Source organism: Dendrobates tinctorius, unplaced genomic scaffold (assembly GCF_039654945.1).
Source record: "Dendrobates tinctorius isolate UK_male_01 unplaced genomic scaffold, ASM3965494v1 ptg000041l, whole genome shotgun sequence".
Classification (NCBI taxonomy): domain Eukaryota; kingdom Metazoa; phylum Chordata; class Amphibia; order Anura; family Dendrobatidae; genus Dendrobates; species Dendrobates tinctorius.
The window spans coordinates 6,546,028-6,567,552 of NW_027361709.1; the positions used below are offsets into that span (position 1 = coordinate 6,546,028).

Below are 21,525 nucleotides of genomic sequence, written 5' to 3' on the forward strand. Positions count from 1 at the left end.
TCCTAGAAAATTATTGCAATTATGTGCTTTGTTATACACACAAAAAAAAGGCAAATTGGACATAATATCACACAAAACTTCAAAAATTGGTCGGACAAAATTGTTGGCACCTTTCCTATATTGTGGGTACACAATTTTTTTTTCAAGCATGTGATGCTCACTCACACTCACCTGTGGCAAGTAACAGGTGTGGGCAATATGAAAATCACACCTGAAACCAGATAAAAGGGAGAAGTTGACTCAATCTTTGCATTGTGTGTCTGTGTGTGCCGCACTAAGCATGGAGAACGGAAAGAGAAGAGAACTGTCTGAGGACATGAGAACCAAAATTGTTGAAAAATATCAAAAACTCAAGGTTACAAGTCCATCTCCAGAGATCTTGATGTTCCTTTGTCTGTGGTGCACAACATAATCAAGAAGTTTACAACCAATCTCCCTGGACGTGAACGGCAGAGAAAAATTGATGACAGGTTGTGACGCAGGAGAGTCCGGATGGTGGATAAACCCCAATCGAGGTCCAAAGAAATTCACTACAGTCTCAGGATGCATCAGTGTCAGCGCGAACTATCCGTCCACTTTTGAATGAAATGAAGCGCTATGGCAGGAGACCAAGGCGGACCCCACTGCTGACACAGACATAAAAAAGCTAAACTTCTGGGAAAGCGTCTTGTGGACAGAGGAGACCAAGATAGAGCATTTTGGTGAAGCACATCATTCTACTACAGTTTAATGATAACAGAATGAGGCCTATAAAGAAAAGAACGCAGTACCTACAGTCAAATATAGTGGAGGATCAAAGATGTTTTGGGATTGTTTTGCTACTATTGGCACTGGGTGCCCTGTCTGTGCAACGGCATCATGAAATCTGAAGATTACCAAAGGATTTTGGGTGGCAATGTAGTGCCCAGTGTCAGAAAGCTGGGTTTGGGTCCTAGCTCATGGGTCTTCCAGCAGAACAATGACCCCAAACTTACTTTAAAAAGAGCCCAGAAATGGATGAAACAAAAGCGCTGAAGAGTTCTGAAGTGGCAGCAATCAGTCAAGATCAAAATCCCATTGATCACCTGTGGAGAGATCTTACAACTGCTGTTGGGAGAAGGCGCCTTCACATATGTAGGACCTGGAGCATTTTGCAAAAGAAGAGTCGTCCAAAATTCCAGATGAGAGGTGTAAGAAACTTAAAGATGGTAATTGGAATAAATAACTGCAGTCAATCGCTTCCTAAGGGTGTGCAACCAAATATTAAGTTCACTCTTGTCCGGCCCATATTGGGGTTTTGTGTGAAATTATGTCCAATTTGCCTTTTTTTCTCCGTTTTTTTTTTTTTTGTGCTGGGAGAAATACTTCATTTTCTGGAACAATTTCAAGGGTGCCAACACTTTCAGCCATGACTGTAACTAAAGTATTCATCTATGCATTGCACCATAATATATCCAGAAAGAGGTTTCCAGGTTGTAGATTAATGATCCCACTCACCGCAGTGCAGGCTCATCTCCTGCCTCACAAATCCGCGGATTTCTTCCTCCTGTGAATAGAATGGAAATGTATACTATAAACGGATATCGCAATAGATCGATATATAGATAATAGGTGATAGACAGATAGATAGGTAGATTATAGATACATATAGATAGATACACAGGTAATGACGGGAGGCCCCGTATCTTACAGTCATTCCTGGGGAACCTTTGTCTCCTTTTGTTCCATCCGGCCCCATGTTTCCCTAGATGTGGGGATTAGATCCATTACATGACGCACATATCACAGGTTCATCGTGGACTTTACATCTTACAATGCAATCTTACCGGGTCGCCTCGTTCTCCTGGCACACCTGGGATTCCACGTGGCCCCGTAATTGCCTCTCCAGAAGGGCCCCTCTCGCCCTATAAATATCAGATTTACTAGTAAGCTAGATTTGTAGAGTAACCCGGTTATTATCACTGCTCGGGGTGAGGATTGGGCTGCCGAGACGTCGGACAATCTAGCATTTCCTCAGTTTTGAGCTGATTAGTTCTGTCTGACAGCGGGGTCGTGTCTTTCTCTAACTTTTTCTGTGGATGTAGGAACAATGGACGTTGACAAGGGCTATATAGCCAAAAAATAGGCTGGAACGGATCACAAAACCCCATGTGGATAAATACTGAAAGTTTACGCCATTTGTCACTTTTCATACCTTCTGCCCTTGAAGACCTTCAGGACCTTTTGTACCAGGAGGACCAGGGGGACCAGCAGGCCCAGGATTTCCATCAACACCTCTGGGTCCAGCTGGACCAATAACACCAACAGGACCCTGGCAAAGGATAAATGAAGTAGGTCTGGTCAGTAGGTTTCACCAGCTAAAATGCTCTTTGGTGTTTCGCCTCCTCATCTTCCATCCTCTAGAGTTCAGCTGAACTGAAAGTTTCTCTGTCTTGGGCGTAATTCTGCAGTACAGGCCTGGGTGTCCCAGACCCGAAGTCTTCCCTATAGCCTTTGACGCAACATTACTCACCCTTTCTCCTTTTTCTCCCTGATCTCCTTTATTGCCCTGTAAACCTTCTATACCGCGATCACCCTACAAAGGATCCACAAGAGAAACACAAGACCTTAAAAAGCAATAACAGAGGAGAGTAGTCTGTGGTGGTAATCACTACACCAGACGTTACCTTGCTGCCAACAAGTCCTTCTTTTCCAGGCAGGCCGGGCTGTCCGGGGATTCCGGCTTCTCCCTAGAATTAGAAGAATTCCTCATACATTTCATGCGTTCAGTAAATATCGGGGTCTGTGCAGCTACGGTAATAGGGGGCGCAAAGTTAAGGCTTCCCAACACACGATAAAGTCGTCCAAACCCATCGATATCTGCAGAATCGGCACAAAGTCTAATATGTATGGCGGCATCCCTGAATTTTTTGACTGTTGAGTTTGGGACTGACATCCCGGCTGTTCTTCCTAACAGCTGCTTTCTCATAGAAATTGCAGGAGCGCTCCTCTATATGGGAGAGTCGGGAAATAGCTGGGAAGTAAGGAGGGGTTTATAGGAGTAAAAAAGAAAGGTTAAAGGGGTATTCCAGCCTGGATAAGTAAAAGACAAAACACTTACCGTGTCTCCCTTCCTTCCAGGTAGACCATGGCGCCCAGGCATGCCGGTGTCACCCTACAACGAGCAGCATTTAGTACTGATCAGAGCTGCATGCAAAAAGGTCAAGCTGCCCCATAGCCCAGGTGTTATACATGACCCCAAATTTAACCCTTTCTCCATCTATTCATGTCTCAATGTAACACAACTATGCAAAAAAATATCAGCAGTAACTAATACCTTATCCCCCTTCTCTCCATCCTGACCGCAAAGACCCTTTATACCACGATCCCCCTGAAACACAAAAATATGAGCGACGGATTTAGTTATTACTTTCTTTGTGATGCATGGATTGTTTATTATCCATTTATGGTTTTAGGACGGCATTAAAGAATTTGTGACAATATGGCGGTCACTATAGGTTTCTTACCTTTGGTCCTCTTAACCCATTTAGACCTGGATCTCCTTTCTCTCCACGTGACCCAGGCAGAGCGTCTTTCCCTGGGACGCCCTATGGAATAAAATAATTGTAAAAGTATGTGACTATAAGCCTGAATATTTCATGCCATAAAGTGGATGAGGAGAGTCTGCCCCCTTTCTAATGGGCACATCAGTAGGATCAAGCAAAAAATACCGAGCCGCCATGTATCTAAACAGCCGCGATACCCAAGCTGAAGCAAATCTGAGATACATACCGCTTCTCCTGGCTCTCCCGGATCTCCTCTTTCTCCCTGGAAAAAAAAAAAAAAGATATACAATTATTCTGGCATATGTAAGTTAAAGGGTTTTAAAGGGCTTTAAATTTAAATTATCATATCAATTATAACTAAAATTACCTTTTGACCACCAGGTCCGCGGGGTCCTATAAAACCAGTTGCCCCTTTGTCTCCAGGTTCTCCTTTGGTTCCCTGTTGAGAAAAGTTGGCAAACTCGTTGACTACTGAACTCCACACATCACACTGAAGGCGCGTTCAGACGTCCGCGAGGCAAGAAAATCTCTTTCAAAGTAACAACACGTTCCCATTATAGTCTACGGGGCTGTTTCCATGTCCGTGTTTTCTTGTGTACCGAGTGTCCACAAAAATATCACGGAGATGTGTTCCTTTTTGATCTGAGTCACTCGTACAAGTCTAAGGGTCCGCGAAAATCACAGACAGCACACAGATGACAGCCACCATTTCAAGTGTCACCAATCTTGGCCAATTACTCAAAGAAATCTCAAGCAATCTAGGTCAACGAGGCTGAAATATTGGGCATCACTTTTTGTGTAGCCTCTTCACTTAGGATGAGTTGATACCGAGGGGACTTAGAATTCAAGTATTCCCGTCTTTTCTGATTTCAGATGAGATTTTTAAAAATAAATGGGAAGAACTGACCAATAACTGTTCTAAAGGTTTTTTGACCCTCTTAAAGCAGATGGATCATGATTCCCTTGCTGTTATTGAAACGGAAATTGATGAATTGCAATCCATTCTGCATAAAGAGATGTCTAGTGATGCCCTTAAAAAATTGAATGATCAGATTGATTCGGATCTACAAAAATGGGCTCAGGACATCCAAGTAAATAAGGCAAAAAAATTTAAAAGAGATGTCCAAGACAAACAACTTTCTAGGGTCTATAGATGGCGGGATATGAGTGGTCGATCCCGCCCAAGAAATAGAAATGCATCATATTCACGGTCAAGATCGACCTCACTTCGCTCCAATATATCAACCCAGGATGATGATTAGGGGCAGAGAGGTACTGGGTCGAATTTTGGCCCTAAGGTAGCTGCTTCCAAGAGGGTCGAGACGCGCCAGTTCACAAAAACTAGAGCGGTGGGATCGGGAGTCTCCAAGGGTGGTCCTCAGGGGGATTTACAGGTACTAAACCTTTCAAATTATGTCTTAACTGATATACAATTGGAGGTTCTGGGGAAGGGATTAACATTTTCACCCACTAATTCCTTTAATTACTTTACAGCCCTGAAAGACCTTCAACTATTTTCAAGGAAATTAATTTTGAAAAAACTTCATACTGCAAGCTATGCTCCTGGGTCCCTCAACAACACTGAAAGGGAGGCAATTCGTGATCTGGAGGACTTGCTTGCTGAACAGGATGGTCCGTCTATGAGTAAGTTCCCCCCCTCATTTGGGCCCAAATCCACTAGGTTCCCCCCCTTGTCGCTGTGTCCCTCTGTGGATATCTTTACCAAATTGGTGAGTGAGGATTTTAAAAAATTATCCTCACGACGTAAATTGGATAATCTAACCCATAAACAACGTTTGGCGATCTCCCAATTACAGTCATTGGAGGATGTTGTGTTTAAACCTGCTGATAAGGGGGGGAACGTAGTGGTATGGCCTAGCCATAAATATGAGAAAGAAGTGTTTCGCCAACTGAGGGACCCAGAAACATATAAAAAATTACCCTCTGATCCAGGGAGTCGCTTTTTACATGAGCTTAGACTGATCCTGGAGAGGGCATTTGAGAGCGGTGTCATAACTAAAAAGGTCTTGGATGGCTTGGTGGTAAAATTCCCCAGAACCCCCACTTTTTATCTTCTACCTAAGGTCCACAAGGATGCCCTTGACCCCCCAGGGCGTCCTATAGTGTCAGGGATTGGCAGTATGTGTGAGCCCGTATGTCGTTTTATTGATTTCTATTTGAAACCATTAGTAGAGGCACTGCCATCCTATATACGTGACACGACGGATGTCCTGGCACGGGTTGATGGCATCCTTGTGGAACCATCCACTCTTCTCGTTACTGCCGATGTAGAGAGCCTTTACACATGCATCGATCATTCGGTTGGAGTTGATGCTGTTCGCATGTTTTTGGGGGCCTCCGACCTGGATGGCCCGCTATGTGAGCTGGTTCTTGAGCTGGTCGGCTTCATCTTAACCCACAATTTTTTTGTTTTTAAGGACCAATTCTATCTGCAGAAGCGGGGCACGGCCATGGGAGCGGCCTGTGCGCCTTCGTACGCCAACCTCTTTTTGGGGGCTTGGGAGAGGGATCTCTTTGGCGACGGGGGCCCACGTGACGCTTCCCATGTGCTGTGCTGGTACCGCTTTATTGATGATATTTTATTTTTGTGGGATGGTGGGGTCGACCGGCTCGGGAACTTCATGAGGTCGTTAAATGTCAATAATTATAATATTCGTTTGACATATAAACATGATGACAGGGTTGTGGATTTCCTGGACGTCCGTCTGGAGATCGACATTGATCGGCGTATCCAGACGGACGTCTTCAGGAAACCCACCTCTGTCAATTCTTTACTACATGCATCTTCGGCCCATGATCCGGCTACTGTGCGGGCCATCCCGGTCGGACAGTTCCTCCGCATGCGACGCATCTGCTCCACCAATGATCGATTTGAAAAACAAGCTCAAGACATGAGTGATCGCTTTCTCAAAAGGGGCTATAGCCGTAGGTGCATCAAGAAGGGCTATGATCGAGCAAGATGTACCCCGCGCAATGGTCTACTACAATCCACTACGAAGACTGGCAGACGAGATAGAGATGGACCTATACGTTTTATATCAACATACAATCATGAATGGTCCAATATGCGTACTATTTTACAAAAACACTGGTCCATTTTGGAGACAGAACCAGCCCTGAGGACTGCCCTTGGACACTCCCCCTCTATGACGCCACGTAGATCCAGGAACCTGAGGGATCTCCGGGTTCGGAGCCACTATGTGCCCACTCCCAAAAATTTCTTTGGGACAAGTGGCCCGGTCTGGGGATCTTTTCAGTGTGGACACTGCCTGGCTTGCGCTAATGTCCTGCGCTGTTCCACCTTTAGCTCCTCTGATGGCATAAGGGAGTTTACAATTAGACAACGGATATCATGTGGTACGTCTAATGTCATCTACTACGCAACTTGTCCGTGCCCCAAAATTTATGTGGGCCTTACCACGAGAGAGCTGAGGGTGCGGATACGTGAACATGTGCGGGACATTGGCGCAGCCAGTACTATATCTGATCCCACTGAATTGAAAACTATCCCTAGACATTTCCGGGCCCATCACAATTGTGAGGCAGGCCTATTGAAGATCAGGGGGATTGATGCATTGCATATGGGCATAAGGGGTGGGGATCATAGAAAGATTCTTGGGCAAATGGAGGTTAAGTGGATTGTCCGATTGGACACTATGAGACCTAGAGGACTAAATGAGTCCTTAAGCTTTACTCCATTCTTGTGACACTCCATTTGACCCAACTAGACTCTATGGCTTCCCTTCCCCTTTTGACCCTTTGTTATTTATAACATCTCTTTTTTTATGTGAGATTCCCCTTTTCCCCCCCCTTTTTTGACTCAATCTGAATTAATTGTAACATGGTTTCCCTAGTCTGTTTCAGGTTCCCGCAGGACTCCATATTTCCTATGTTTTCCTGTAGTGGTTGTTTTTATTTTTTCTTTTAACTTCATTGTTTTTAATCCTGATATATGTGTTTTGTTATTTTTAGTATCACCTTATATGTCCCGGTTTCGCCTCAAGTAGCCCTATATACTGGATCCGATTGTCCTTTGTCTACAATCAAGAATACCTATGGATATTTCTATAGGCTGAATATCATCTAACATGCTGTATATTTGAATGTGTTTTCCCCTTTTTTTCTTTATTTTTTCTTTCTGTTATATATTTTTATATTCCACTCTTTATGTATTCATGACCTTATGCCCATTCATTCCAATTAGTATGGAATTATAATGTACTATATTATCTACATATCATTGGATGGGGGTTTTTCTGGTATATTGTTTATAGTGCCTCTAGTACTTCTATACAGCATGTCTGCCTCTAATATTATGGGGTTTATTTTCATATAATTCTGGCCCCTTGACAGGGAATCTTGGATCAGGGAATACATACATTGGGTCCTAGTTCAATCGTTATATGGCTGTGCGCATCGCCGTGCTGTGTGCGGCTCCATGCTGTGGTCGGCGTCCTTCAACACAGTGCGCCCTGCCTCGGGTCTCGACGCATGCGCAGTGTGTGGACGCCGGGCTGCAGCATAGGACCTGCAGACACCACGGCGCATGCGCCGTTTATGCCATTTTGATTGGCTGACGCCAGTCACGTGACCGGGGTCATGGGCTATTTGAAGACCCTACTGGGATCTTTTTATTCACTCTCCTCCTTGATAAAGCGGCGGGGGACGTCGCGAAACGCGCGTCGGAGGCCCCACTGCTGGACCCCTTCCTCCTCCCCTCCCTGGTGAGTTGTTATCAATTTGATACTGTATTACGACCAGCAATTTTGACTATCACTGGCAGTGTGTGTTGGTACTTGTATCATGAGTCACTGCTTCTATGACTATTCATTCTATATCTGTTGGGGTGGTACTTTGATGTATGATATGATTTGATGGTCATCTTTCATTTTCACCAGCATTTTGATCTCCGCTGTTAGCGTGTATTGATACTGGTAACACCAGTCACCGCTACCCTGATTATGGATTTCATATTTGCTGGGGCGGCTATTTAGATCTTAGACATGATTTGAATACTCTCATCTGGTTTTCCATCTGGAGGGGATTTGGTTGGTACATGGGATTTATTGTCCTAATTGTTTATGAGCACATCTCTTGCTATCCATTTTCTGTAAACTATTTAATAATAAAAATTTATACTTTTCTATATGGAATTTATTGCGTGCTCTTGTGTTTCTTCTCCTAAGTATTATATGTTATTGAGCTTGCGCTAGGGTGTTGGAGCTGGGTTGTCCCTTGTCTCCTTCATACCCTTTATCTATGGGACTATTGTTGCCAACAGGGGCTGTTTCCATGTCCGTGTTTTCTTGTGTACCGAGTGTCCACAAAAATATCACGGAGATGTGTTCCTTTTTGATCTGAGTCACTCGTACAAGTCTAAGGGTCCGCGAAAATCACAGACAGCACACAGATGACAGCCACCATTTCAAGTGTCACCAATCTTGGCCAATTACTCAAAGAAATCTCAAGCAATCTAGGTCAACGAGGCTGAAATATTGGGCATCACTTTTTGTGTAGCCTCTTCACTTAGGATCCCTATGTCATATGGTCTAGTGTGGTCTTGGTTATGTCAGCTGAAGGAAAGGTCATCCACTAAGGAGGAGGCCTCATTCAGACATCCTGTTTTTAATGTTTATGGACCCATTCTCATCAGTGTTTTGGTTCCGATTTTTATCAGTGTTTGGTCGGTGACTCTATTTTTACCATCACTGGTTTTCTCATATGCTGAAATAAATAAAATAAACTGCAAAGCTTCTTCTACCCATGGACAGCACACGGATGCATTTAAACCTGTCACAGCCAACATGTTTCTGGGATTTTTGGCCAGACATGTTCTTCAAATAAAAAAAAGATATGTGAGCAGCCCCATAGGTTATAACTAGGGATGGGCAGACCCATGGAAGTTTGAGTTCTGGTACTCGACCCAAACTTTATTCCAAAGTTTGGTTCAGATACCAGAACTGTACCTGAACTTGAACCTCATTGAAAACAATGGGGACAAGAACTTTAAAGCTGGTAAATTCTCTCTCTCCTCTTGGACTTTCCCCAAAACTTTGAACATTGCAACAAACTTCCAGGATAAGTCCATGTTCAGAGTTTATCACCAGACGCTCACTATCCAGTGCGAATCCCAAACTTTTAAGTTGAGATTCACTCATCTCTAGCTATAACGAGTAGGTGCTTTATCCATGAACTACAGGTGCATGAATCAGGCAGCAAGAGGCGAGGTTCCTGGAAACTTCCTACAACCTACCGACCTGCGATCTTCTCGTCTTACCCTTTCTCCGCTCATTCCTTGGTCTCCCTTTTCCCCTTTTTCTCCATCAGACCCTTTAACTCCTCGGTCACCCTGAAAAGCAGATACGTTACAGTGTTAGAAACACAAAGAAGAGGAATAGGAAAGGAGAAGAGGAGGATGAAGAAAGAAGAAGAGAAATAGGAAATAAGGAGGAGGATGAAGAAAGAAGAAAGAGGAATAGGAAAGGAGAAGAGGAGGATGAAGAAAGAAGAGGAATAGGAAAGGAGAAGAGGGGGACGAAGAAAGAGGAGGAGGAATAGGGAAGGAGAAGAGGAGGATGAAGTAAGAAGAAGATAAATAGGAAATAAGGAGGATGAAGAAAGAGGAATACGAAAGGAGAAGAGGAGGATGAAGAAAATAGAAGAGGAATATGGAAGGAGAAGAGGAGGATGAAGAAAGAAGACGAATAGGAAAGGAGAAGAGGGGGATGAAGAAAGAAGACGAATAGGAAAGGAGAAGAGGAGGATGAAGATAGAAGAGGAATAGGGAAGGAGAAGAGGGGGATGAAGAAAGAGGAAGAGGAATAGGGAAGGAGAAGAGGGGGATGAAGAAAGAGGAGGAGGAATAGGGAAGGAGAAGAGGAGGAGGAAGAAAGAAGAAGAAGAATAGGAAAGGGGAAAAGAAAAGAGAAGAAAGAAGAAGAGGAATAGGAAAGGAGAAGAGGGAGATGAAGAAAGAAGAAGAATAATAGGGAAGGAGAAGAGGAGGATGAAGAAAGAAGAAGAGGAAAATGAAAGTAGAAGAGGAGGATGAAGAAAGAAGAAGAGGAAAATGAAAGTAGAAGAGGAGGATGAAGAAAGAGGAAGGAGAAGAGGGGGATTAGAAATAAGAAGAAGGATAGGAAAGGAGAAGAGGAGGATGAAGAAAGACAAAGAGGAATAAGAAAGAGGATGGAAGATGTAGGACATAAAGGAATGGTGGTTGCTCCTGTGAGCGGACTTCTGACCTACCGGCTCCCCTTTATTTCCTTTTGTTCCGGCTGGTCCTTCAATGGTCAGTGTTTCTCCCTAGACAGGACAAAATGAAGACATACTGTATGAGTGCTGCTCCGGAGGGTATGACAGCACCGTAGCACCTCTGTACACTGATGAAGTCTTACCTTGTCTCCCTTCGTTCCTCCTGGACCCGGATCTCCCTGAAACATCACAGAACACAAGTGTCCATATAATTTGCACAGCTGCCTCTTAACACTTAAAGGGAATGAATCACTTTTTATACTTTTTATTTATTTAGGGAAAGATAGTGATGATTATTCTTTTTTATAATCTGTTTTTTTTTCATTTATTTTTGAAGTGGAGGATTTTTATTTAATTTCCTGAAGATGATTGTGGAGGCGGCCGTCCTGCCTGGGGTGCAGCAGCCACACGGACTAATAGACAGGATCTGGCTCATTGACTTCTATAGGAGAATGTTGTGGGCATGCTCTGTGACCTGTGCAGAGGTCTTTGTGCAGAGAGTGGAAGGAAGTGAGCTGTGATCATCCCTGATTGTGACTAGTGGATCCTTTGTTATCTACAAGTATATAGAGGTGTTATCAGTCATTGTGCAGAAAGAAGAGGAGGTGAGCTGTGACATCACCTATTGTAAATGGTGGATCCTGTGTTATCTGTACTGTAAATAGGTGTTATTAGTCATTGTACAGGATGAGGTTAGCTGTGACATCACCTGTGGTGGATCCTGTGTTATCTACTGTATATAGAGGTGTTATCAGTCATTATACAGGAGGAGGAGGTGAGCTGTGACATCACTTATTGTGAATGGTGGATCCTGTGCTATCACTTGTATAGAGGTGTTATTCATTGTACAGGAGGAAGGGAAGGTGAGCTGTGACATCACCTATTGGTGATGGTGGATCCTCTTTTATATACTGTATACATGTGTTACCTTTCATTATACTCCTGTCTGTGATGATAAATTACTTACTGCTACTGCTGAGAAGTGAGCTTTGCAAAACTGCAAGATTTGTGAAATTTTTATTTTGTGGCATGGGAAATTAAAAACAAAAAAAATAAAAATTCTTAAAAAATATGTTTAATATAAAAACTGTTTTCACACAATGGGTCTTATTCTCATAACACATGCTCCTTTAAGGGGTAGTAGTCCCATTGGTACAATATCTTTCTGTTATAAGGATCACCAGATATTGAACTAATCATAGGAGAATCCTCCAGCAATCAGCTGAAACCTGTCAGCAAGTTTTCAATTTATCTGCAGCGCCCCTACAGGTGAAGTTTAGCATTACGCAGTTCTTATTAAAATCAGTGTGTCTGTGGTGTGGCGCTCTTAGTATGAAATGACCACAGGACATTTGCCACATTTCTTACCTTGTCTCCTCGTTCTCCTCTGTTTCCTGGAAGACCCTGGGAAAAAAAAACAAGAAATGGAATCAGAAGGTAGAAGTTATTGTACACACATGATCACTGGGATATTACTTACCTGGGGGCCGCGGTCTCCCTCTAATCCTGGACGGCCATCCTCTCCCTGTAGGAATTGAACATGTCAGTCTTTATGGAAGGACTCCGGATAAGGGGACGCGGGGTTCTCCTGAATATCACTAATACTAATGATAATGACTGGACGAAACTGTTACATTGTATCACTGCTACACGTTAGAACTGTGCAGACTAGGGGTGTAGAGGTGGCATTACCCGATTGTGGACATACCCTTGGACCTGGATCTCCTCTCTCTCCTCTAGGACCAAGTTGACCAATTCCTGGATCACCCTGGAAAAAAGGGACAAAGCAGCATTTTTGTCACCTAGTTTGATGATAATTTGACCACTGGGGGGCAGTGTTTTATTAATTTAAAGGAACCCTCCAAGCAACGCTGATACATTGTGTTATTCGTGGCGCTTGCGGAACAGGACACGGATCAAAATCTTTGGCTCAGTGTTGCCGGAGTGCACCTTTAATTCTTAAAAATGTAGTACTATGGTAAATAAAAGTATAAACAATCCAGAAATAAGAGCTCTGACAACTAATTTCAGTGCTTAAAGGGTTATTACTATAGCATAAAGCTAGGATATCCCATCGCTTTATGATCGGTGTGGGTTCAACCTCTCGGATCTCAAATAATCCTAAAAATGAGTGATCCTAAGTGCTGGTTCATGGCAGCAGCTCTTTCACAGTTTTCCCTGCACAGCGGCGGCAGCCCCTCTGCTATCCACTCTGCAGGGGAACTGGGAGAAGACAAGACTGATGGGGTCCCAGAGGTCGGACCATCAATGATCATAAAATGGTGGTGTATAGAAATATCGGTGTATATTCTTTAACCCTACCTTGTCCCCCTTTCCTCCTGGAGGTCCCGGGGGTCCCTGTAATAAAATGATGATATTAATTGACATACAATATACACCTACTAAGTATAGTAATGCTTCAAGACGTGAGAGTTAGAAAAAGTAAAAAATACTGTGTATAACAGATGGAAAAGACGAAATAAGGTCCCTACCGGTGGCCCAGCTGCCCCGGGTGGTCCCAGGGCTCCTGAATTCCCTTCTCTTCCAGGAAAACCGATCAAACCCTAAACAAAAGTTGGTAATAAAATTTAGTAAAAATCAAAATAATTGAACGATATACTATTTGGAGGTCTGTTTTGGTAGCACTCACCCTCTCACCAGGAGCACCAGAAGGTCCAGACTGCCCAGGTTCTCCTCTCTGACCTGGCTGACCAGGAGTCCCAGCAATCCCCTGCAGACCTGGCGGACCTGGAGGACCAGGCAGCCCGAGATCACCCTAACGAAAAAAGGCAAAATTACTCAATATTTGATGTAAAAGTCACATAAGACTTATGTATTAGGGAAACCAGAGCGACCTATTATTTAGGATTTACCTTCAAGCCTGGTGGTCCTTTCTGCCCTGCAGGGCCAGGGGAACCGGCGCCATCGTCTCCCTGGAAATGTACAGGTTAATAAGAAATGTCCGTATCTGTCTAAGATTTGTGGTTGCTGGAGACACCGTATTTCTAGGACTTACCTTATCACCTTTAGGTCCGGGAGGTCCCTTGGAACCCTGCAAATAGAAGACTCCTGATCACTTTAAGGTATTAAGACGTTTATTTTTTTCCCCCAATATTTTACCCCATTCAGTGAACGGTCAAATAATGGAAAAGAAGGCTGCATAAAAGGGTTTACAAGCTTATCAAAACATGACTGCTTTCTTCCAGAAACAGCGCCACTACATGGTTGTGTCTGGTATTGCAGCCCAGCTTTATTGAGGGGAAAGGGACTCAGCTGCAATACTAGATACAACCATTGGATAGAAGTGGCGCTGTATTGGGGAAAAACCCCCAGCTATTTACAGCTAAAATATACAATGTTTCCTTGTTTATCGTGCATTGATTTTTAGGTTACGTGATATTCTCTTTTCCACTCAGAGATCAGATGTCTTTTACACACTTAGAGGTCAAATGTCTGACAACGCGCCGGAGATAAACTGGTGTCTGTTTCCAGAGGCAATTAGCAGCTTTGGACATAACTGGAGAAAAAAGCACTTAAGTGTCGATACTGTGCAATTAGAGATTTATAGACGTAAATAATAAGCACCACAGGGAACCAAGGGCGACTGCTGCATAGCAAAAACGGCAATAACGGGCTGTCATTTGTCATACAGGAGCAATAACAAAGTAACAATGGTGTTTTCAGAGCAGAGGTCACTTACATCTTCTCCGGGGTCTCCGATCTCTCCCTTTTTTCCTGGTTCCCCCTAATGTTGAAGGAAAGAAATGTCATTTGCAGGTTTGCATGTTATCAACAACTTAGAATTGCTGTAGATTTTGGGAATTTTGAACTTCTATGATAATTGTAAAAAAAGTATCATATTTCTAAAGACAGTTGTAGATGCACATTACATGGCATAAAGCCAGAAAATGCAGGGCTCCTAGTGTGATGCTACTGCCGAGAACCAATTTGTGCTGTCCTCAGAACTCTGAGCCTATCCGTGCTGTCCTCAGAACTCTGAGCCTATCCGTGCTGTCCTCAGAACTCTGAGCCTAGCCGTGCTGTCCTCAGAACTCTGAGCCTAGCCGTGCTGTCCTCAGAACTCTGAGCCTAGCCGTGCTGTCCTCAGAACTCTGAGCCTAGCCGTGCTGTCCTCAGAACTCTGAGCCTAGCCGTGCTGTCCTCAGAACTCTGAGCCTAGCCGTGCTGTCCTCAGAACTCTGAGCCTAGCCGTGCTGTCCTCAGAACTCTGAGCCTAGCCGTGCTGTCCTCAAAACTGAGCCTAGCCGTGCTGTCCTCAAAACTCTGAGCCTATCCGTGCTGTCCTCAGAACTCTGAGCCTATCCGTGCTGTCCTCAGAACTCTGAGCCTATCCGTGCTGTCCTCAGAACTCTGAGCCTAGCCGTGCTGTCCTCAGAACTCTGAGCCTAGCTGTGCTGTCCTCAGAACTCTGAGCCTTGCCGTGCTGTCCTCAGAACTCTGAGCCTAGCCGTGCTGTCCTCAAAACTCTGAGCCTAGCCGTGCTGTCCTCAAAACTCTGAGCCTAGCCGTGCTGTCCTCAAAACTCTGAGCCTAGCCGTGCTGTCCTCAGAACTCTGAGCCTAGCCGTGCTGTCCTCAGAACTCTGAGCCTATCCGTGCTGTCCTCAGAACTCTGAGCCTAGCCGTGCTGTCCTCAGAACTCTGAGCCTAGCCGTGCTGTCCTCAGAACTCTGAGCCAATCTGATGTTTCCGCACTTGCTCCACCTCCTTCGCTCTCACAGCACACAGTCTCAGAGACAGAGAGAAGCTGCAGCTGCATCCCCTCATCTTTGTCTTCTATATACTTATTACTCTAGATAGAATTTTTTAGAGACTGAGAAAGAGGAAGGTGAACTACAGACGGCTGGAAAGTGAGGACAATGCTACTTTCCTCTTAAAAATAAAATACAAAGTTGCATTTGGAAATATTGGTCTTCTCACAATACCCAACAATACTTACCCTCTCTCCCCTTGGACCAGGTAATCCCCTGTCACCTTTCTGACCCTGAAACACAGGACAGGACATTACCACACTATAATTACTAGGAGGGCATAGCTGTAAGGAACAAACATAAGATAAGTGTGGTAAGGAACAGGAAACAATTGTACTTGTAAGGCCAGATAGGCAGAGAGATGGATGGAAGGAAAGATAGACGGATAGATGACCTACCGGTTCACCAGGGGTTTCTTTGCCTTGGTCAGCGGGAGCGCCCTAGTAAAACATTATACATGACGTGACTAATACAGACAAAGCATATGCTACTACGAGGGATGGGAGAATGATTCATGTACAGTGCAACCTTTCTAAACCACTACCTCTTTATGAAGATCATGCCAGTACATAGAGCACAATTTCTGTGAAATTCACCATATATTTAGCATGCTTGTCATCTTCTTTAAGAAGACTTGCAATTGCGATTTTGGGTGGTCTCAGAGTTGTCACTGTATCATAGATCCTCTGGCCTCTAACGATAATGAGATGACTCTTCTGTCTCTACCATCTAATAATAACAATGAGATGACTAGTGACCATACCCATAAAGAATAATGAGATTACCTGGCGTATCCCACCTCTAATATTAATAATGAGGGAACTCTGTTAATCTGACCCTATATTGATAATTAGACTCTACTGACCCTGCCCCTCTATTAATAAAGAGATGACGGTACTGACACTGCCTCTATTAATGATGATGAGATGACCCTACTGATCCTGCCCTCTATTAATGAAGAGATGACTGTACTGACCCAGCACTTTATTAATGATATTGATATGACTCTACTGACCCTTCCTTCTATTGATGATGAGATGACTCTAATGACCCTGCCCTCTATTAAGAGATGACTCTACTGACCATGCCATCCATTGATGATGATGAGATGACTCAAATGACTCTGCCATCTATTGATGATATTGAAATAACTCTACTGATCCTTCCCTCTATTCATGATGAAAAGATGACTCTACTGACCCTTCCTTCTATTGATGATGATGAGATGACTAATGACCCTGCCCTCTATTAAGAGATGTGACTCTACTGACCCTGCCATCTATTGATGATGATGATGATGATGAGATGACTCTAATGACTGCCATCTATTGATGATATTGAAGTGACTCTACTGATCCTTCCCTCTATTCATGATGAAGAGAGGACTCTAATGACCCTGCCGTCTATTGATGATGATGACATGACTCTACTGACCCTTCCCTCTATTGATTATATTGAAATGACTCTACTGATGATGAGATGACTCTAATGACCCTGCCGTCTATTGATGGTATTGATATGACTCTACAGACCCTGCCCTCCATTAATGAAGAGATCACCCTGCCCTCTAATGATAATTGGATGACGCTGTTTACCCCGACCTTACTGATAATGAAATGATCCTACAGGAAATGTCATTCCATTGTGCTCACAGTAAGAGGGATTCATCAAAATCCTATACATTGTAATGAAAAAAATCAAAATCCAATACATTGCAATATATTAAGTATAAGCTTGCCGGGCATTCTGGGAATTGTAGTTCCCCAGTAGCTGGTAAACCGTATTTACCTTTTCTCCTTTCGGCCCAGGAGCACCAGCCACGAACTGAAAACAAATCAGATGGGTATCACTGATTATATGGCTGCATCAAAAATCAACACGTTTTCTGCAAACCTCTAGCTAGCTATGGGGATGTAAAAACCTACGTCCATAATCCGTAATATCTGTGGGAATCTGTAAGGCCGTCGCCAAGCCTACATTACAATATCAATGTACAACAGTCTAAACGGTTAAACCTAATCATACACAGAAGCTAAAAGTCACTACTCACTTCCCCGGGAGTGCCGGGTTCTCCTGGTTCTCCTTTGGACCCTGCAGTACCTGAAGGACCTGAAACACCCTGATACCAAAAAAAGAGTAACAAACTTAGTAAAGTAATGGCATGAAGTGTAAAAACGCAATATTACAGCATGAGTCTACGTGCAGGAACTGTCGTAGGTTGGATAGTAAACAGTGCTGTTCCTTCCATCGACCCCCCTTGTAGTGTTCCAAATGGTACCCAAATAATAGAGGCATACAGTGTACAGATCACACTGCCATAAAGTAATGGAATAAGGCTGCCAAAACGATGAGCTGGAGAATAAGGCTGCATCCCGTGCCGCTTCCTGTCCATAGGATCGGACACCAGGGCTGCACACTCGGATACCCAGGTCATTAGGGCCACGTGGTTGACTTCAGCAATGACATGTAATGCATCCTCTGTGACCACCAACGTCAGTTCTGTTTAGTTCCTCTGATCTTTTTTTCGTTTACTTCAATGCATGTACAGTATATTGGGAAAAAATAATAATTTTTGCAATTGGGTTTCATTAAAAATTTTGTGCCGTTTGACTTTTAAAGGCTCTTTGCGTCCCTGCGCTTTTAACTTTGATGTGGTCTGTGGTCATAAATCAGCTGAGAAGAGCTCAAAAAAAATGACAGATAAATGAGTTACAAACTCTCTTCCTTGATCGTCAGAGAACGAGCTCATTATGAAACCCGCGTTTTTAAGTAAGAAAAAAAATGTTCCCATTTAATCCACCTTCAATTCACACACTTTTTTCAATGACCATTGAACAAAAAATAAAAGCCTTATTAATAGAAAATCTTGATAGATACCATCTTCCCCGGAAGTCCAGGTTCTCCGTCTTTCCCCGGTACGCCATCTCTTCCAGGTAGTCCATTTTTTCCTGCTTCCCCCTAGGAAAAAAAATACATAATCCAATATTTTCACTTCTTTATGTGACTGACAGCTGTGAGCTACAGAGCTATGGCTGCATCCTGCCCGGATACTTACCGCTAAGCCTGGGACTCCGGCAGGTCCTTGTGGGCCCTAAGAATGGAAAGAAACAAAAAATGTGAGCCAACATTAGAACAATGGAAAATGCGATGTACGATGTATCCAATCGTATCTGGAAGACTCTATCTTGTGTGGTGGCCACTGGCAACACTCTGGCCCCAACCAAGGACTATTCTAGATACTTGGATATCAGGAGACTTGTAAGGGGGTAGTAATGGAAAGTAAGGTCATGGTAGACGAGATGGCGCCTCATGTGCTGCAGGGAACACTCAATTACTTATCGGCATCAGTCCTTACCAGTAATCCGGGAGGTCCAGGCAAACCAGGAGGTCCAGCAACACCGGGCGGACCTGGCAAACCCTAATAAACACAACCAAAGAGATACTAAGACACTGCAGGAAATGCAGAAACTATAATAGAAAGATAAATAGATATAAAAAGTGCTGGAAGGGTATAAAGAGGGAAAGGAAAAGAAAAGGGAAAGAGAAAGTAAATGGGAAACGAAAAGGAAAGAAAGGTAAAGGAAAGCAAAAGAAAAGGGAAAGGAAAGGGGAAGAGAAAGGAAACTTGCAAAGAAAAGAGAAGGGGGAGGGAAATGAATTGGAAAGGAAAGAAAAGAGAAATGGACAGGAAAGAAAAGGAAAGAGAAAGGAAATGAAAAGGAAAGGAATTGGAAAGGAAAAAAAGAGAGATTGACAGGAAAGGAAAGGGAATTGGAAAGAAAAAAGAAATGGACAGAAAGGGAACGGAAATAAAGGGGAAAGAAAAGGGAAAGGAAAGGGAAAGTAAAAGGAAGGGGAAATGAAGGGAAAGGAAAGGTATAGGAAAAGGAATTGGAAAGGAAATAAGTGAGAAATAGACAGGAAAGGAAAGAAAAGGGAAAAGAATTGGAAAGGATTGGGAAAGTAAAAAAAGATAGGGAATGAAAAAGGAAATGGAAAGGAAGGGGACAGGAAAGTACTGCATTAAATGGTCAGTGAGTCCCACATGGACAGGCCCTGTCTATCTCCTCTCGTTTTGTATATGCACATAATAAATGTGTGTGATCAGCTTAGCCCCCCCCCCTGTTATCGAGAGGAGAGGATTGTTGAACAGATGCCCATTATGGAGGACTGATGGATGTGGACATTTATGATTATGTTGGCAAATGATTTCATTGTGCATCAATCAATAATTATATTTTTTCCAGCTAGAACAACCCTTGACAGAATACAAGATCAACAAAGCAGATTTAATGGGGAAGTAACAATGAACGGGTAGACAGACAGTACTCACCCTGACGCTCGGTCCGGGTTCTCCTGGAGTGCCCTGCAATGATAGTAGTATGTTGCATAAATGGAATATATATTGCATATGTGTATGTATATATATATATATATATATATATAATATGTTTTTTTTCCATGAATATGAATATTGACTTATTGACTTACCTTCAACCCAGCTGGTCCAGGGGGGCCCTATTACAGGACAAATAAAGCAGACAGAAGAGTTACTTTAATGTCCGGTTGATACAATCAGTGATATTATGTGGATGTTTTATTATGTGCCTATAGCCATCCATAGATGTGTGTGGGCTCGCTGGCTCGGGGCTGTCCTTATAGTCAGGTTGTTGTGACTTACAGGACATATATGAATATGATGTATAGCTACGAGCGCCGTGTATACGTACCGGAGGACCCTGCTGACCTGGTTCTCCTGGATTTCCCTGGAACGGCACCATGAACAATCAGTAGAGTAACGTACCGGGGTCACACACCAAATATCTGGCTTGTGATCACACTATATTGACTGGGTTATGGTCATGCTAAAATGACAGATCCTAACAAACTACAATATTTTATATTGGATGGGTCAGGTTCGGAGCTGGAGGGGCCCCATATTAGGAGCCGGAGGGGCCCCATATTAGGAGCCGGAGGGGCCCCATATGAGGAACCGGAGGGGCCCTATATGAGGAACCGGAGGGGCCCCATATGAGGAGCCGGAGGGGCCCCCATATTAGGAGCCGGAGGGGCCCCCATATTAGGAGATGGAGGGGCCCCATATGAGGAGATGGAGGGGCCCCATATGAGGAGCTAGAGGGGCCCCATATTAGGAGCTGGAGGGGCCCCATATTAGGAGCCGGAGGGGCCCCATATTAGTAGCCGAAAGGGGCCTCATATTAGGAGCCGGAGGGGCCCCATATTAGTAGCGAAAGTGGCCTCATATTAGGAGCTGGAGGGCCCCATATTAGGAGCCGGAGGGGCCCCATATTAGGAGCCAAAAGGGGCCTCATATTAGGAGCTGGAGGGGCCCCATATTAGGAGCTAGAGGGGCCCCATATTAGGAGCTAGAGGGGCCCCATATTAGGAGCCGGAGGGGGCCCCATATTAGGAGCTGGAGAGGCCCCATATTAGGAGCTAGAGGGACCCCATAATAGGAGCTAGATGGTCCCCATATTAGGAGCCGGAGGGGGCCCCATATTAGGAGCTGGAGAGGCCCCATATTAGGAGCCGGAAGGGGCCCCATATGAGTAGCCGGAAGGGGCCCCATATGAGTAGCTGGAGGGGCCCCATATGAGGAGCCAGAAGGGGCCCCATATTAGGAGCTGGAGGGGCCCCGTACTAGGAGCTGGTACTCTAGAGGACATGATACGGGAAAATGCTTTATTTTATTACCTATTTAACCTCTTATGCAACATATTGATTCCACAGCCAGATATTTGGAGGATTGGTTTATACCGCGTATCTGTAGCACATCTAGGTCATGCTCTGATAATACGACTGCGTTCACACTACGAGCTCCTCGTGACTGACTGTACCTCTTCTCTCACTGTCATATGTTACTGCTATACAGAAAGTCCGTTTAGCTGCCGTATAATAATGTTATAACAAGAAAAGGTGCGATTCCCAGACAGC

The 21,525-nt window shown here is 44.0% G+C and overlaps 1 protein-coding gene across 3 annotated transcripts in view; it reads right to left on the reverse strand.

The window, feature by feature from the left end:
- COL7A1 (collagen type VII alpha 1 chain) overlaps window positions 1-21,525 on the reverse strand; it is a 144,762-nt gene that overhangs the window by 19,391 nt on the left and 103,846 nt on the right. For 2 of the 3 annotated variants that reach the window (XM_073575067.1, XM_073575068.1), the window contains exons 83-115: window positions 20,301-20,336; window positions 20,062-20,088; window positions 19,904-19,936; window positions 18,926-18,988; window positions 18,626-18,661; window positions 18,448-18,528; window positions 17,621-17,689; window positions 17,359-17,394; window positions 15,969-16,010; window positions 15,759-15,803; window positions 14,500-14,544; window positions 13,816-13,851; window positions 13,673-13,732; window positions 13,450-13,575; window positions 13,292-13,363; window positions 13,122-13,157; window positions 12,508-12,567; window positions 12,280-12,324; window positions 12,168-12,203; window positions 10,943-10,978; window positions 10,794-10,850; window positions 9,823-9,894; window positions 3,892-3,963; window positions 3,751-3,786; window positions 3,486-3,566; window positions 3,296-3,349; window positions 3,080-3,133; window positions 2,646-2,708; window positions 2,492-2,554; window positions 2,174-2,290; window positions 1,806-1,883; window positions 1,670-1,723; window positions 1,477-1,525 (exon numbers count right to left, since the gene is read on the reverse strand). In XM_073575067.1, the coding sequence (XP_073431168.1) occupies window positions 1,477-1,525; window positions 1,670-1,723; window positions 1,806-1,883; window positions 2,174-2,290; window positions 2,492-2,554; window positions 2,646-2,708; window positions 3,080-3,133; window positions 3,296-3,349; window positions 3,486-3,566; window positions 3,751-3,786; window positions 3,892-3,963; window positions 9,823-9,894; window positions 10,794-10,850; window positions 10,943-10,978; window positions 12,168-12,203; window positions 12,280-12,324; window positions 12,508-12,567; window positions 13,122-13,157; window positions 13,292-13,363; window positions 13,450-13,575; window positions 13,673-13,732; window positions 13,816-13,851; window positions 14,500-14,544; window positions 15,759-15,803; window positions 15,969-16,010; window positions 17,359-17,394; window positions 17,621-17,689; window positions 18,448-18,528; window positions 18,626-18,661; window positions 18,926-18,988; window positions 19,904-19,936; window positions 20,062-20,088; window positions 20,301-20,336 (1,870 nt within the window). Of the gene's footprint in view, window positions 1-1,476; window positions 1,526-1,669; window positions 1,724-1,805; window positions 1,884-2,173; window positions 2,291-2,491; window positions 2,555-2,645; window positions 2,709-3,079; window positions 3,134-3,295; window positions 3,350-3,485; window positions 3,567-3,750; window positions 3,787-3,891; window positions 3,964-9,822; window positions 9,895-10,793; window positions 10,851-10,942; window positions 10,979-12,167; window positions 12,204-12,279; window positions 12,325-12,491; window positions 12,568-13,121; window positions 13,158-13,291; window positions 13,364-13,449; window positions 13,576-13,672; window positions 13,733-13,815; window positions 13,852-14,499; window positions 14,545-15,758; window positions 15,804-15,968; window positions 16,011-17,358; window positions 17,395-17,620; window positions 17,690-18,447; window positions 18,529-18,625; window positions 18,662-18,925; window positions 18,989-19,903; window positions 19,937-20,061; window positions 20,089-20,300; window positions 20,337-21,525 lie in introns of those variants that run through there. The other variant, XR_012232076.1, reaches the window with a different exon arrangement.